The 17,910-nt window shown below is 41.2% G+C and overlaps 1 protein-coding gene across 1 annotated transcript in view; it reads left to right on the top strand.

Annotated features, from left to right (window-relative positions):
- The first annotated feature begins 270 nt into the window (after positions 1-270).
- The window catches only part of EXOC4 (exocyst complex component 4), a 358,562-nt gene continuing 340,922 nt past the window's right edge, over positions 271-17,910 (top strand). The window contains exon 1 of the mRNA XM_060687047.2: positions 271-463. Coding sequence (XP_060543030.1) covers positions 378-463 — 86 coding nt within the window. The 5' untranslated portion in view covers positions 271-377. The remainder of the gene's footprint in view (positions 464-17,910) is intronic.

Genomic DNA, 17,910 nt, shown 5'->3' with positions numbered 1-17,910 from the left:
CCAGACGACACACTGTTTAATGAACGATGAAATATTTTGTATTAAAAGAAAATTAAAAAAAAATATTAAAAGAAAAACAGGGGGTGGAGGCAATGGGCCGTTAATCCCAAATTCAGTTTTGCAAGGACCAGGTAAACTCGTTTCATTGCCACCTGGGCGCTTCTAGCATCCTTCTGGCCCTGCAGGTAGCCTTCACCTGTCCTCCCGAAGGAAACCACAAGCCCCAGAATGCATAGCGGGAAGGCGGTGTCATGCGAGTCGTTATATCCCACCTCCCCGAGGCCGTGATAGGGCGATGGACGGCCGACGGACGCGCGGATTGGCCAGGAAGCGGTAAACGGGGGCATGGCCGACCTTAGCGCGTAGGCCCAGTCAAGATGGCGGCGTCTGAGGCGACGGGAAGATACAGGATCGCGATGAGCAAAAGCAAGGATCCCTCCGGCCTGCTCATCTCTGTCATCAGGTAGCGCCGGCCGCCTTTCCTCTGAGGCGGGCTTGAGGGTCCTGGGCGAAGGCGTCACCTTCCTCAAGCAGGGCGGACCGAAGGGGGAACTCACTTCCTTGGGACGCGGGGAAGCGTTCACACGACCCGTGTCAGGGCCTGCCTTCGCGTAACACGCGAGTCTCGTGACTCGTAATAGGTCGTTTCGGGATGTGGAGTTAGCTTAGGGTGAAATATACTGTGCCAACCCTGAAAGTGGGTTAGTTAAAAGACCCGGGATAAGCGTGTTGTGGGAATGTCAGGCTCTGGGTCAGGGCCAGATGTGAATAATTCACAGGGAAGCTCGTCTCAAATGGTGTTCGCCAAATATTTGGAGTCTCTGAGGCGGTCAGGATTAGGTTTCTTCAAGGTGGCCCTTTCTTGAGTGTTGGACTACCGACCCCATGGTTCTCAGCCTTCCCAGATCTGGAAAACATCTGTGTATTTTGGTGGTGGTGGTGGTGGTATGATTTCAGGTTTAACTTCTTTGGGGCTGCTCTAATGTGTTTGGCCATTTGATCCTGCCCATTAGGGTTTGTGGACTACACTTCCCATCATCCCCATCAAAGAGGCGTTCCCAGCACGCCTCTTTTGGCTAACTTTGGACAACAAAATTAATTTGGTTTCTCCCATTTCCTCCACAGCCACAATCCTGCTCAGTACATTAAGCTAAAAAATGGATAAAGTTCATTTTATGACATTTTTTGAACGGCGCTGAAAAAGGTGACTTATGACCGTTTTTCACACTTATGACCATTGCGGCATCTCCGTGATCAAAACTCAGAGGCTTGGCAACTGACTCACATTTATGATGGTTGCAGCGTCCCAGAGTCATGGGATCCCCTTTTAACAACCTTCTGAGAAGCAAAATCAATGGGGAAACCAGATGCACTTTTAACAACCGTGTTACTAACGTAGCAACTGCAGTGACTCGTTTAACAATTGTGGCAAGAATGGTCTTAAAACGGGGCAAAGCTCACTTAGCAAATGTCTCACAGTAACAAATTTTGGGTTAGGTTGTGGTCCTAAGATGAGGACTACCTTCATTGTTAACTTGCAGCCAAGATATCTGAAGGCTGACTTTTTTGTAGCTGCCAGCGTGTCCATTTACGATTACAGGTAGTCCTGGACTTATGACCACAATTGAGCCCAACATTTTGGTTGCTAAGCAAGTCAACTGTTAAGTGAGTTTTGCCTCATTTTACGATCTTTCTTGACCCAGTTATTAAGGGAATCACTGCAATTGTTCAGTTAGAAACACAATTGTTAAGTGAATCTGGCTTCCCTATTGATTTTGCTTTTTGGAAGCCAGCTGTAAAGTTACAAATGGTGATCAAATGATCCCAGGACAGTTCAACTGTCACAAATAGATGGCTCAGCACTCAAATTTTGATCATATGATTATGGGGACGCTGCAGTGATCGTAAGTGTGAAAACCAGTCCAAGTCACTTTTTTCGGTATCGTAACTTTGGTCACTAAACAAATGACTGTAAATGAAGGACTACCTTTAGTGAGGAGTTCTAGTAGGAATAAGGAGACCCAGGTTTAAGATCATCTTTAATCATGGAAGCTCACAAGTGAATTTGGGCCAATATCGGATAGTCCTTGGCTTATGACCACAATTGGGCCCAAAATTGCTAAGTGGAACATTAGTTAAGTGAGTCTTGTCCCATTTTATCACCTTGCTTCCCTCAGTTGTTAAGTGAATCAGTGCAGATGTTAAGTTAGTAAAACGTTTGCAGAGTGAATCCGGCTTTCTCATTCACTTTGCTTGCTAGAAGGTCATAAAAAGTGATCGCGTAACCCTGGGGCAGTCCAAAATTTGGAAATATGAATCAGTTGCCAAGCATCTGAATTTTTTATCACATGATCATGGAGACTGCAACAATCCTAAGTGTGAAAAACGGTCATAGGTCACTTTTTTCAGTGCCGTTATAACTTCAGTGTCGTTGTAACAGACAGCGGTTGCAAGTCAAGGACTATTTATACAAATGAGAAAGGAGCTACGAATATTTACAGGTGATCCTTGACCTACAAGCCATCTGTTTAGTGACCGTTCGAAGTTACAACGGCACTGAAACAAGTGACCCACAACTGGTCCTCACACTTACAACTGTTGTAGAACTGAAAAAGCTTCTTGGATGAGAAGCAAAACATCTTCAAGGAAAAACAAAGGCCAGTTGCCTTTTGAAAAAGCACCTTTGGGACTTTCAGCTCAACCTGTGCTCCAAGTTTGTTGCTTGGAAATTGGAAGAGGGAGTACTTGCAAACACCAAACTGAAATTGCAGAGGAAAAGTGGAATGTAAATCTTAACAGATGAATAAATAATTGTTGCATATTTGCATCTGACAAGCAGTTTTTCTACTTCTGGGGCTGGTTGAGATGCATTGACGCCTTTCCAGGGAGTGTCATGTGCTATTTGTGCTCTGTGCTGATTAAAGTCAGAATTAAATTGTTGGATCTCAACTTTTTTTTTTTATTATTACTGTACTTGATATGTGATGCTCTGGAACTAGCACTGCCATGCATCCACTGTCAATAATTTTTAAGAAGTTGGGGAAGGAAGCCAGTGGCGAATAGAACACAATGTCTTCTATCATGAAGGACAAGTGCCAGGAAAATCTTCTGTTCTGCTTTATTTTGCCAAAGAACAGGGAAACATTTTCTGAAGACTTTATCATAGTGGGACTGCACAAGTAGTCCTTGAATTATGACTAAAATTGGGAACAGAATTTCCATCACTAGGCAAGGTGAGTTTTAAGTGAGTTGTGCTGAATTTTAAGACTTTTCCCCCCCAAAGTCGTTCAGCAAATCACTACAGTTGTTAAATGAATCACACAGTCATTAAGTGAATTCGGCTTTCCCCCTTGACTTTTCTTGTCAGAAGCCAGCTGAGGAAGGTCGCGAATGGCGATCAGATGATCATGGATGCTGCAGCCGTCATGAATGCATTTTGGTTGCCAAGTGCCTGAATTTTGATCATATATTGTGGGGGATCAGTCATACGTCACTTTTTTCAGTGCCATTGTAACTTCAAACCAGGGTGGATAAAAATCAATGATTTAAAAAAAACAAAAAACAGATTTTTTAAAATTTAAATCGGATTTTTTTTTAATTTAAATCAATTTTTTTTTATTTTTATCGAATTTATTTTAATAAAAAACTTTTGGGGTAAAAATCTATCGTAAGATAGTTTTCTATTTAAGATACATAAATAATTTAGTTTATTCAGCATGAAATGGAGCTTAGTTATGTAGCAGGAGGCTGTATATTCTGCAACACTGGGACTATCGGTGAGTCAACAGTGGGTCAAAGAGTAGCAGAGATGACAATTGCTCTTTAAAAATTATGATTTAAATCGAGTTGATTTAAATCAAGCCTTTTTACTAGTGATTTAAATCATGATTTAAATCGTGATTTAAATCAACTCGATTTAAATCAAATCTACCCTGTTTCAAACAGTTGCTAAATCAGTGATTGTAAGTTGAGCAAATACCCGTAGTTAGGCGGGATGGCTTAGTCTTTATTTGTTAATAAAAAATAAACTAAGATTCTGTACCAAAAAGATGTTGGTTATTGTGCCAATGAGCATAAGCCAACTCGGCCAATTGGATCAGATTTGTTTTGTGCCTCAAAGGTAAGGAGGCTCAAAATCTATAGCACTGAAAGACTATTTGGGGAAATTGAAAATTGAATTCTCAAATCTTATCAGCTACAGTGCATTTGATATAGTGGTAAGAATTCTTTCAAATGTAAGGAAATTGTGCAATGTTGTGGTTGGCGAGGAATTTAGAAATTACATAGTCCAACTTGACCAGTGCAGGAATCCACCACTACAGCATTTCTCTTCAGGATATGGGGAGAGAATATTCTATAGGTCAGGCTGGACATAAAAATAGTTTTTTTTCCCTGAATCCCCATTCCTCTCAGTAAGGGGAATCTTAAGCATATCGGCCAGGTACTTCTGAAGGATAAGTAGATTCTGATCAGAGAAAACAGCACAGCAGGAAACAAAACTTTACAACTTCCTGATCAGGGTAGATTTGATTTAAATCGAGTTGATTTAAATCACAATTTAAATCATGATTTAAATCACTAGTAAAAAGGCTTGATTTAAATCAACTCGATTTAAATCATAATTTTTAAAGAGCAATGGTCATCTCTGCTACTCCTTTGACCCACTGTGGACTCACCGATAGTCCCAGTGTTGCAGAATATACAGCCTCGTGCTACATAACTCAGCTCCGTTTCATGCTGAATAAACTAAATTATTTATGTATCTTAAATAGAAAACTATCTTACGATAGATTTTTACCCCAAAAGTTTTTTATTAAAATAAATTTGATAAAAATAAAAAAAATCCGATTTAAATCAAAAAAATCTGATTTTTTTGATTTTTTAAAAAAAATCATTGATTTTTATCCACCCTGTTCCTGACCCATAAAGCCATATAGGTTCTAAACAGCAGATTGAATTCTACTCAGATGTCTATTGGTAACAAATACAATTCCCACAAAATTAGTGTGATTCTGAATGTTGAATCAATATTCAACATCCTGTTTCTGATAATCTTCAAAAGTAGCCGTGTTTACTAAACTTTAGATCAGGGGTCTCCAAACTTGGCCACGTTAAGACTTGTGGACTTCAACTCCCAGAATTCCTCCCAGAATTTCTGGGGGTTGAAGTCCATAAGTCTCAAAGTTGCCAAGTTTGGAAACCAGTTTGGAGCTCCTTCTTTAAATTAATAAAAAAAAAAATGGAGACATTAAGTGAATGGTTGTAAGTCGAGGACTACCTACATTAAAAAAAACTATGTAGCTGTCCAGCTACCAGCAGGAATTCTGGTTTGCAAGACGCAAGGCTGACGGAAAACAGGATTGAGCTTCAGATGCACACTTTTTCGATTGAAGCTCAACTATTGTTCCATTTGAAGATTGACTATATGTGCTGTGATGACTTTCTGCCTGTTGTTACTTTTGATACTTTAGAGGAAAACTAGCATTTCATTGATTTTGTCTGTGCTGGCTACATTTTGTGAGTAGGCTGCAACTTCCCCACATTGCTTTTTTCTGATAGCAACCTTTTCCCACATTTGTTGTTTAGCATTGCTTAATTTGCTGTTTCTGCCTACTCAGGGTGTATTATGACATCCCATCTGCACTGTGTATCTGTTGTGTTAACATTGTTTTAAAAAACGTTGGTGGATGGTATGGCACTTGTGATTGCAGGCTTTTGCTGGGATAAATTCATGCTGACAGGCAGGGTTTGCACAGAGATTCTTACTTATGAAAGTAGACGGGTTAGAATAATTTAATTTGTGCTTGTGAAGTTCAGCTGTGTTTAAATTTGGGAATTCAGTAAAGCAGAAATGTTAAATTCAGGTATCTTAATGAATGTATCTCTCCTCTCCCAAGGTAAGAGGCAGGGAACAAGATTTTTAAATAAATCTATCAAAGCTAGAACTCCAGGCTTGGTTAAATATATCAGAAATTCTGATTATAATAATTTAAATTTAATAAAGATTTCCCAAAGAGGAGAAGAAAGAAAAGGGTATCTGATATCCTGCTGTAAGTAAAATCAATATACAGTGCCTACATGTGTTATAATAGGATATAAATAAGAGTTATCGGAATACAGATACAAACTTCTGTCTCCACTGGGTGATTTGACTTGTACTGAGAATAATTTATGAGTGTCATACAAATTATTAATCTTTCCTGGGAAAAATCCTTCTCCAGAATAATTCAGCTGTTCACATTTTCTTACTAAATGAGAAGGAGAGTTTAAATGTTTTGTTTTCTGCTCTTCAAGATGAATTGTGTTATACAAAAGAATAGTCTGAGAATCAGCTCCATTTATACATGCTGTATATATATGTGGGATGCGGTGGCTCAGTGGCTAAGATGCTGAGCTTGTCGATCGAAAGATCGGCAGTTCAGCGGTTCGAATCCTTAGTGCCACGTAACAGGGTGAGCTCCCATTACTTGTCCCAGCTTCCACCAACCTAGCAGTTCGAAAGCACATAAAAAATGCAAGTAGAAAAATAGGGACCACCTTTGGTGGGAAGGTAACAGCGTTCCGTGCGCCTTTGGCGTTGAGTCATGCTGGCCACATGACCACGGAGACGTCTTCGGACAGCGCTGGCTCTTTGGCTTTGAAACGGAGATGAGCACGGCCCCCTAGAGTCGGGAACGACTAGCACATATGTGCGAGGGGAGCCTTTACCTTTTTATGTATATGTGTCTATGGAAATTCTAAGTCATCCAGGTCATGGTTGTCCCAAAGATGCTTTTTCAAAAGGCAACTGGACTTCCTTGGTTTTTCCTTGAAGAGGTTTCGCTTCTTACCCAAGAAGCTTTTTCAGTTCTGACCGAATGTTGGAGAATGGAAGGATTTATATTCCTTGCAGTCATCTGATCGTTAGTACTCTTTCTGAGAGTCATTGAGGCCACTTGGACGTTTATCTGTGCCCTCAGGGTCACCTGAATAGTGCAAATGGGTGTGGGAGCTTCTTGGAATGGCAGAAAGGACTGTGTTGTAGACTGGAGATAGATGATGTCATTTTCCTGTTCCTCTGTTGAGGGAGGACTGTTCAATTTTGACCTAGATGGCCTCTTTGACCCCTCTTTCAAACCAGCATTCCTCTCTGTCCAGAATGTGGACTTTGCTGTCTTCAAAAGAGTGGCCTTCGTCTTTCAAATGCTAGCGGACTGCTGAATCTTGTACTGATGAGTTTGTTCTCCTATGTTGGGCCATATATTCATGAAGCGGTTGTTTTGTTTCTCCAATGTACGGATCTGCACATGTCTCACTGCATTGTATTGCATATATTACATTATTCAGTTTGTTTCTGGGTGTTTTATCCTTGGGGTGGATAAGCCTTAGTGTATTTTTGGGTATATGTGTATAGGTATACACATACATTTGTACATAAAAACTATATTATTTTTTGCATTATGTGTCTTTTCCCTTAAACAGGACTGTATAAGGAATTATCTTATTTTAAATCCAAGGAACAAAGTGAAGCAATTTAAGGTGCTTACTTACTCAGTAAGGTCCCAGATAAAGATCCGAGCTGAGAGGTATTTTTTTTCCAAAAGGCAACTGGACTTTCTTGCTTTTTTTTTTTCTTTTCTTTGAAAATGTTTTGCTTTTCATCCATTTTAACTGAAGTTAGAACTGAAGGAGCTTCTTGGATGAGAATGAAATGTTTTCAAAGGAAAAAAAAAACCCCAAGAAAATCCAGTTGCTTTTTGGAAAAAGCACCTTTGGGACAACCATGACCTGGATGATTGAGAATCTCAGCTAGACATCCTAGCCGAGGTTTAAACTTTGCCACGTTCAAATCAGAGACGTCATACCTTTTCATTTCTTTGATTTTGGTAACAGGTGAAATTACTTGGTGGAAGTTTGGGAGACAATTCCTTGATGAACCTTTGGGAACATGAACATTTGGGAATTTTGAGCTCTGTGTGAATCGGTGAACTCCTTTCTCTTTGAATGTTTTCCCCTACTCCTGGTTTAACCTAAAGTAATCCTTAGCTGCACCCCTACGCTGAGAATATTACATAACAGAACTGTTAATGAAAACTGATCTCATCACTTCTGACATTTAGAATACAAAATAAATCGATGGAAATAAGTTCTTAGCTGAATGTTTGTTCCTGCGGTGTCTGTTGTCAGGGCATAGCCAGGCTGAAGAGCTTACCCTATGAAGCTTGGAGAGCGAAATTGACCAAACATGAAAGCTGACCTATTAATTTTATTGTCCAAAGTTAGCTACAAATAGATAGATGATAGATAGATAGATAGATAGATAGATAGATAGATAGATAGATAGATAGATAGATAGCACAAAGGAAATTTAAAGCGGATTCTTGTTGCTTTAAATCCTGGAGCGTGTATACCCTAAAAGAATAATAATGAAAAAGATATTGAGCAGTAAACCTATTTCTTTCGACCTCTGCTCAGCTTTTAATAAAGCCCTTGTTCCCTTGGTGACTGGATTCTGCAGTGAAATTAAGATAAAAGAATCCTTGTGTCTTAGGCCGTAGTGAAAAACCTTTTCTAAAGTTGATGCACTTTCAACTTTCCAGTCTCCTTTGAAAACCATCTGCCTGGTGAGTATGAATCTCAGGACAAGGACAGATAGTCCTCGATTTACAACAGTTCACTTAGCGGCCGGTCAAAGTTACAACGGCACTGAAAAAAAAGTGACTCAGGACCGTTTTTCACACTGACGACCGTTGCAGCCTCCCCATGGTCACGTGATCAAAATCCAGGCGCTTGGCAACCGACTCATATTTGTGACGGTTGCAGTGTCCCAGGGGTCACTCCATCCCCTTGTGCGACCTTCCGACAAGCCAGGACCATAGTTAAGCCAGATTCACTTAACAACCCTGCTACTAATTTACCAACTGCAGTGATTCACTTAATAACTGTGGCCAGAAAAGTCGTAAAGCGGGACAAAGCTCGCTTAGCAAATTTCTCACTGAGCATCAGAGATTTTTGGGCTCGATTGTGGTCATAGGTTAAGGACTGCCTGTAAATTCCACACATTGCATGAAAGGATGTTCTGTGTGAGAGGTCATATAGAAAAGAATATCTGGAATGATAAAATGTATGGAAAACTTGATAAACGTTTGAAGAATTGTGGGGTCCTTGGTGCTCCCTGAGCTTGGTGGTTTTCTTGCAGATGTTTCAACACCCAAACTAGGTAACATTATTAATGGTAGAAGAGAACAGGATTCTGGGAGGGAGGAGGAGATAGAAAGAGGAGGAGATTTATTTATTGCATGGCACATTTCGATAAAAACACAGGAGATAAAAATACAAAATATGAACTATAAAATCTAAAATATTATAAACATGCGTTTAGGTTACAGCTATAATTTTTGCTTCATTTGTCACAGCAATCAGCATAGTCTCAATTTTGGCATGATGTCACTATGCTGAATAGTTTGTTTTTCATCCCCAGAGTCACAATTTGAGATGGTGTACTTTGCCCCACTTATGGGGGCATCTGCATCTATACCACGGTCAGTGAGAATTCGGTTCAGCGTTGGCCATATCATTTGGGGCTGGTCAAATCCAGGTGGTTTTTCCAAGATGCAAAGCAAGGTTTGACATTGAGGGTGGCGGGGCAATTTTGGAAGAGGAGGAAGAATTGTCGGTTCCTTGCTGTTCTCTGAGCTTGGCTGTTTTCTTGCAGGCATTTCATGACCCAACTGGGTAACATCAGTGCTGGAAGGCAGTGGGGTTTGCAGAGTGGAAAGAAGGGGAGAAGGAGGAGGCCATCATCTTCCTCCTCCTCCTCCTCCTCCTCCTCCTCCTCCTCCTCCTCCTCCTCCTCCTCCTCGTTGTTTTCTTCCAGACATTTCATGACCCAACTAGGTAACATCATCAGTGTTAAAAAGGAGTGGGCTTTGCTCTGTTTATAAAAAAGTGGCTTGCCCTGTCAGTGCTTGGTAGAAGTGTCACCTATCCTCAGTGCCAATTCCATCTATACCACTCTCACAAAGATGAGATTTTGGAGAAATTTCCCTCCCCCCCTTCCTGTTCATAAACTTTTAATCTGGAGAAAGAACATTGCCACTTTCTCCAACCTGCAAAGGGGCATTTGAATGAAGGATGGCTTCCCTTCCTTCTTCTCCTTTTTTTTTTTTTTTAAATAACCAAAACCTCCTGCAAGTTCAGCAGAACTCCACTTTTCCACTTTTTACGTGCTGTTCTCTGCGACTTCGATGCTTTTAATATATTGATATTGCCTCAGCTTGCATGATGCTTTTAATATATTGATATTGCCTCAGCTTGCATGATTTTAGAAAAGCACGAGATGGATTGTGGAGGGGAAAAAAAGTATGCTTGTGAAGTTGATGTACGATGCCTTTATATATAACCTTCAACTTTCAGAAGCAAAGTGCTTTTGAAGTACCGGTTTCTGATGAACAATCTTAAATGGAAACTCTTGATTGTTTGTTCTGCAAATGGGCTTCCCAGAAGCCAGTTGGGATGAGATACTGGGCTCTATGAATCCCTGATCCAATCCTGACTCAGGTCTTACATGCTTTTAAGCTTGCGAAACTCAGAACAACGGAATAACTTAATATAGCTGAAAGAGGGCTACAGGTAGTCCTTGACTTACGACCACAGCTGAGCCCGAACTTGCTAAACAAGACAGTTGTTCAGTGAGTTTCGCCCCGTTTAACGACCTTTCTTGCCACATTTGTTAAGCGAATCGCTTGTTAAGTTAGTGACACGGTTGTTAAGTGAATCTGACTTCCCCATGGACTTTGCTTGTCAGAAGGTCGCAAGAGATGGTCACAGGACCCAGGTCCTGTGATTGCAGCCGTCATAAATATGAGCTCGTGGCTAAGTATCTGAATTTCGATCACATGACCACGGGGGGGGGAGGCGGCCTGCAATGGTCGTAAGTGTGAAGAAGTACGAAGAACAGTCCCAAGTCACTTTTTTCAGTGCCATTGTAACTGACCAGTGACTAGATGAACGGTTGTAACTCGAGGACTACCTGTTATGCTCTTGTTGCAATGCTCAAACGATCGTATCGATGAAAAATAAAACAACAGGATGATGACTCACTTATTCCTATATTTGAGACTTTTTATCTTCTTAAGGTTAATTAGTTGGTAGCACACCGGAGTCGTCTGATCTCTGCAGAATTTTGGCTTCTAAATTCTGGTCTTCTGATATAACCTGTTTTGCACAGATAATTGGGGTGGCATGTCTGGTCGGTCCCTACACTTTCTTTTGAAGTGTGGATTATGTGGGTTCTTCTCTGCAGTGGGGCGGATACCGACTAGGTACGGGTTCAAGTTACGACCACAAAATTTCCATTGCTAAGCAAATTGCTAAATGCCACGCCAGTTGCCAAGCACCCGAATTTTGGTCATGTGATCATGGTTGTTAAGTATGAAACCCATTCATAAGCCACTTTTTTTTGTAATTTTGAACAATCAATAAACGAATAGTTGTAAGTCAAGGACTACCTGTATTGGTTCTCTTCTGGATTTGATTCGATTTGAATATTGATGTACTGCCCTTATAATGCAGTTGATAAGGTGAACTTTTCACAATTTGATTACGTGCGGTCAGGTTGGTTTTTACTCCTGATCATTATAGATAGACTTCCTCCGAGATGAGAAAGATGGCCCTCACCTAGTCCTCAACTTACGACCACAGTTGAGCCCAAAATTTATGTTGCCAAGTGAAAAAAGCTTGCTCAGTCAGTTTTGCCCCGTTTTACGACTTTTCTTGCCACAGTTGTTGAGTGAATCCCTGCAATTGTCAAATTAGTAATGCGGTTGTTAAGTGAGTCTTGTTTCCCCATGGACTTTGCTTGTCGGAAGGTCGCAAAAGGGGATTGCGTGACCTTGGAACACAGCAACGGTCATAAATATGAACGCTTTGCCAAGCACCTGAACGTAAATCACGTGACCATGGGAATGCTGCAACGGTCGTAGGTGTGAAAAATGGTCATAAGTCGCTTTTTTTCAGTGCCGTTGTAGCTTTGAATGGCCACTAACCAAAAGTGCGCATAGTCAAGGCGATGGTTTTCCCAGTTGCAATGGATGGCTGTGAAAGTTGGACCATAAGGAAGGCTGAGAAGGCCAAAGAATTGAGGCCTTTGAACTCTGGTGCTGGAGAAGACTCCTGCGAGTCCCTTGGACTGCAAGGCCATCCAACCTGTCAGTCCTGGAGGAGATCAACCCTGACTGCTCTTGAGACGGCCAGATCCTGAAGAGGAAACTCAAATACTTGGGCCACCTAATGAGAAGGAAGGACTCCCTGGAGAAGAGCCTAATGCTGGGAACGATGGAGGGCAAAAGAAGAAGAAGGGGACGGCAGAGAAGGAGGTGGCTGGATGGAGTCACTGAAGCAGTTGGCGTGAGCTTCAATGGACTCCAGAGGATGATAGAGGACAGGAAGGCCTGGAGGAACATTATCCATGGAGTCGCGATGGGTCGGACACAACTTCGCAACTAACAACAACAAATCGAACTGTTGTAAGTCGAGGTCTACCTGTAATGAGATTCATCTCCCTTGCTAGTTAGTCAATCCTCTTCTTATTTTTCCTTCCATTTTTCCTAGCATTATACTCTTGGAGAGAGCTAAGTCTTTGCATAATAATGTGTTCCAAATATGTTAATTTGAACATGGTAATTTGTGCCTCAAATAAGAACTCTTTGATGATCCATTTGTTTGTTTCCTTGGCTCTCTTGTGATACGCCCAAGAGTCGCCTTCAGAAACGGCTTTTTCTGCTCTGCTTCTTCAAAGCTCAACTTCCACTCCCATGGAAGGTCCCAGGGAAAAAAATCCTTGCCTAAAGAGTTCTGACCTTTATTTGTTTTATTTATTAATTGAATTTGTATAGCTGCCCTTCTCGCCAAAAGCAACTTTAGGCAGCTCATAATGATTGTGTAGAAATCGCAGATATAAACACCACTCATATAAAACATATAAAAGGCTACATTAAAAATTAAATATTACAAAAAAAACAACCTGAAATACACAGCCACTAGACGAAGAGAGAATATCTGAACTTGGTTGTTTTCTTGCAGATGTTTCGTTTCCCAAATAGGTAATATAACCGAGTTGGAAGGGACCTTGGAGATCTTCTAGTCCAACCCCGTGCTCAGGCAGGAAACCCTACACTATTTCAGACAAACAGTTGTCCAACCTCTTCTTAAAAACCTTCAATATCAACAGTGCTAGAAGTGAGTGGGGTTTGCTCTCTTAGAGCAAGCCGCTAGAATATAAATTGAGAGCAAACCCTACTTCCTACTAGCGCTGATGATGTTACCTTCTTGGTTCATGAAACGTCTGCATGAAAACCATCAAGCTCACAGAGCACCAAGGACCCTTCATTTCAACCCTAAGCTACATATATTCTGCTTTATCAGAAGGGAGGATAAGATGGACCGCCTCTCTAAGGGAGCTACCCCTGGTTCCCTGGTAACTCCAGGACTCATGACATCCCCAAATCTTGAGAGCTTTCTGCAATGTCATAAGGGATGAAGCTGCTCTAATTTTGGGGAGAAGGATGTTCCATAAGGAATGGTAGAGAAGGCACGTCTTCTGGGACCCATCAAATATAGGTCCCTAGCTGATGGAATGGTTGTGGCCTGCCGGCGGCCAGCAGAGTCGGACAGTGGGGAGGTTGGTGAGGAACTTGGGCCAGGCCTGGGGGCTGTGGAAAGCTCGGACGAGGGCTCTGCGTCGGAGGCAGAGGGGGAGATAGACAGCAGTGAGGCAGAGGAACAGCTGGAGCCCGTTCCCAGTGTGCGCATGTTCAGAGCTGCCAGAAGACAAGAACAATTAAGAAAGCAGGGTCGACTCAGGAGTAAGGCCACACCTTGAAGGTGATTGGCCCCTCCCATAGGAAACAAAAGAGGAGCGAACAGGGAGGGGGCTTTTGCAGGAAACAATTAGTTCATTCTGTGACTCTGTTCCAAATTTTGCCTTGTACTGCGGTTGGAAACAAATTTACATGGCAGCTTGCCAAGCGAGATAAGGCGTGTTGAGAAATATTCCTTTGAAAAACTGTTTGGACAAACCTTGCTGACTGAGTGAATGTAATTCACAGTCATGTAAATAAAAGAGGTTTTGCCAGTAATTCCTGCCTCCTGCTTGTTAAGGGAGCCTAGGTCAGAACAGGTAGCCGTAGCATGCCTTCCCTATCAGATCTAATGAGGGGGGATCGAGGGTACAGGTAGTCCTCGACCTACGACCACAATTGAGCCCAAAATTTCTGTTGCTAAATGAGACATTTTTTTTAAACTGAATTTTGCCCCATTTCACAACCTTTCTTGCCACAGTTAAGTGAATCACCGCAGTTGTTAAATGAATCACTGCAGTTAAGTTAGTAACTCGGTCGTTAAATGAGTCTGGCTTCCCCTTCTAACTTGCTTGTTAGAAAGTCATAGAAAGGGATCATATGACCCCGGACACTGCAACCGTCATAAATACATGCCAGTTGCCAAGCGTCCAAATTTTGATCACGTGACCACAGGGATGCTGAGTGTGAAAAACTTTCATAAGTCATATTTTTCAACACGGTTGTAACTTTGAACGGTCACTAAACAAAGTATTATAAGTCGAGGACTACCTTTATAGGCACATCTCTTTTCAAGACCTTCATGGCTGCTTTACTATCTGCTAGTTACTGTCTGCAAGACAAGAAATAACGGATGGAAACTCCTCAAGGAGAGAAGCAACCTGAAATTAAGGAGAAACTTCCTAACAGTGAGGACAATTAACCAGTGGAACTGCTGGCCTCCAGAAGTTGTGGGCACTCCATCACTGGAGGTTTTAAAGAAGAGACTGGACAGCCACTTGTCTGAAATGGTATAAGGTCTCCTGCTTGAGCAGGGGGCTGGACTAGAAGACCTCCAAGGTCCCATTCCTGCTCTGTTCTGATTGATTAATAATTAGCTGTCTATTTCTTGAGTGCCGGTTCTTTTAACTGTTGATAATCACTCCTAAAAAGCAGCCCCTGTGACTGCATTACTATTTTTATTGTCCATCCTAAGACTCTTTTCCCTGCCTGTCATTAATAGCTCGGTCTGCCTTATATTTAATCTTCTTCTCATATTGTGCTCCTCGACTTTTTTTATTACTAGAGCTTGCAAATCTTTTTGCGTTTTCAGCAAGGAGAGTGCATATAGCAGGTTATTGATGTTTCTTCTTAAGCAATGCTCATATTTTCCATTCTCATTTCTCTTAATATGTATGCAGCATATCGTTTGAATAAATGAGGGGAGACCTTGCCGACCTGCAGCCGTTGTATTTCAACCTCTTCTGCCTCCATTATGGCTTGTCCGCCTAGGTTTTTTTCATGGGAAAAATAAAACATTCTGGGATTTCCATTGTCCTAAAAAATATTCCAAGATGTTACGTTGAGATTAAAAAGATAGATCTTTTTAACATTTATACTTTATTGGGTTCTGCTAATCTAGCTGAAATGTTAATTTGTATTGCTAGTCCATGTATCAGAGACCCCTGTGCTAAATAGATAAGATAGGTAGGTAGGTAGATACTGTAGATAGGTAGGTGGGTAGATAGGTAGGTTGGTAGATACCATAAGTGGGTGTGTGGGTGGTAGGTAGGTAGGTAGGTAGGTAGGTAGGTAGGTAAGTATGTAAGTATGTATGTATGTATGTATGTATGTATGTATGTATTTATTTATTTATTTATTTATTTATTTATTTATTTATTTATTTATTTATTTATTTTTATATGCTGCCCTTCTCCAGAGACTCAGGGTGGCTTACAATGCGTTAAGCAATAGCCTTCATACTTTTGTATATTTTATACAAAGTCAGCTTATTGCCCCCACAAACTGGGTCCTCAATTTACCTACTTAGAAAGGATGGAAGGCTGAGTCGACCTTGAGCCTGGGGAGAATTGAACTCACAGTAATTGCAGGTAGCTGGATGTTAAATGCTGCCTTAGTAGGAGGCATTAGCCTCCTACACCACTCAGGCTCCTGAGGATAGATAGATAGATAGATAGATAGATAGATAGATAGATAGATAGATAGATATTACAGTTGAATATATGGTGGTGCGATAGATAGAATAGAAATAATAGGAATAAGAACTACAGAACAGAACAGAAACAGAAACCTTGGAAGTCTTCTAGTCTAACCTCATGTTCAGGCAGGAAACCCTGACCTATACCATTTCAATATTGCAGGGTAATTCTACTGATTGCCGGTTGCTGGCAGTTTGATCCTGGCCAGCTCCAGGTTGATTCAGCCTTCCATCCTTCCGAGGTTGGCAAAACGAGGACCCAGATTGTCGGGGGCAACAGGCTGACCCTGTGAACCGCTTAGAGAGGGCTTTAAAGCACCGTGAAGTGGTATACATAAGTCCTTGAGTTACGACCACAATTGAGCCTCAAATTTCCATGGCTAAGCAAGACAGTCGTTAAGTGAATTTTGCCTCATTTTACGACCGTCCTTGCCACAGTTAACACGGGTTTGTTAAGTGATTCTGGCTTCCCCATTGACTTTGATTGTCAGGAGGTCGCAAAAAGGGATCACATGACCTTGAGACACTGCGACTGTCGTAAGTATGAACAAGTTGCCAAGCATCCGAATTTTCATATGGGAATGCTGCAACAATTGTCAGTGTGAAAAACGATCATTAGTCACATTTTTTTAAGTGCGGCTATAATTTTGGTCACTAAATGAATGGCTTTAAATTGAGGATTTACCTATAATATCCAGTTTGGGGAGGTTTTTTTTTTGTTTGTTTGTTTTGTTTCTTGAACTTTTATAATCTCTTTTCTCCTTCATCTTAACAACTTTAAATTCATTCCCTTATTCTTCTGGCTCTCCTTCATTGAGGTTGGGCACTTCAAAGTGATTCTTGATGTTTTCTTTGAAAAATGGTTGATACGTCCTCAAGATCCTATCACAAACACTGGTTGGCTTTCTTCTTTTTTCGCTTAAATTGGAACTTGTACACGCGATCTATTCCACTGTCCGCCTCTGGCCATGTCTCCATGTATCAGTAATATACTTTGATTTTCTGTTTATTCCATCTAGTAGTGCCCATAAACGTAGGTCTCGCTTGGTCATTAGAAAATGGTGTTCGCCATAAAGGAACCATTGAAGTTGGCAGAAATAGATAAGCTGTCATGCTTCATTTCAGTTTTCTAGGCTACACGATCTCCCTGCTTTTACCCCTCCTTTATATTTCTAAATATCCATTTCGGTCTCTAGTCAGAAACATCATATATCTTCCTTTTGTGTTCTCCTGTTAATATCAAATTTAACTTGATCAAACAGAAAAAGCCGCCCCTATCATCAACTTCTCTTTCTTCTGCATTTCCTGGCTGGAGCGTAAAGTTGGATAATTGTCATATTAAAGGATTATCTGCAAAGTCTATTTGATGCTGTCATTGCATTGTGTAACCAAGTATTGTTCTTGCTATAATCCTATTGACTATGAAAGCCGGAGAATTTTTCCTTTGTTTTTAATGTCCTGAATGGGCAATTATCCGAATGAAAGTTTCCAATTCCATTCCATTTGTTAATGCCTAAGATGTCAGGGTGGATAGTTCCATCTTTCTCTGTTGTTGAGCAACAGTGGAGGGTTTTTTAAAGATTTTTTTATCCTGCCTTTATTACTTTATAAGTAACTCAAGGTGGCAAACCAATATAATATCCCTCCTCCTCCTCCTTTTTCCTACAACAACAACCCTGTGAGTTGAGTTGGGCTGAGAGAGAGTGATTGGCCCAAAATCACCCAGCAGGTTTTCATACCTAAGACAGAACTAGAACTCACCGTCTCCTGGTGATTGGCCCAAAGTTACCCAGCTGGCTTTCATGACTAAGGCAGGACTAGAACTCACTGTCTGCTGGTGATTGGCCCAAAGTTACCCAGCTGGCTTTCATGACT

Source organism: Pantherophis guttatus, chromosome 7, assembly GCF_059756535.1.
Source record: "Pantherophis guttatus breed Tessera chromosome 7, ASM5975653v1, whole genome shotgun sequence".
Classification (NCBI taxonomy): Eukaryota; Metazoa; Chordata; class Lepidosauria; order Squamata; family Colubridae; genus Pantherophis; species Pantherophis guttatus.
This window is presented reverse-complemented; position numbering and strand designations above follow the sequence as displayed.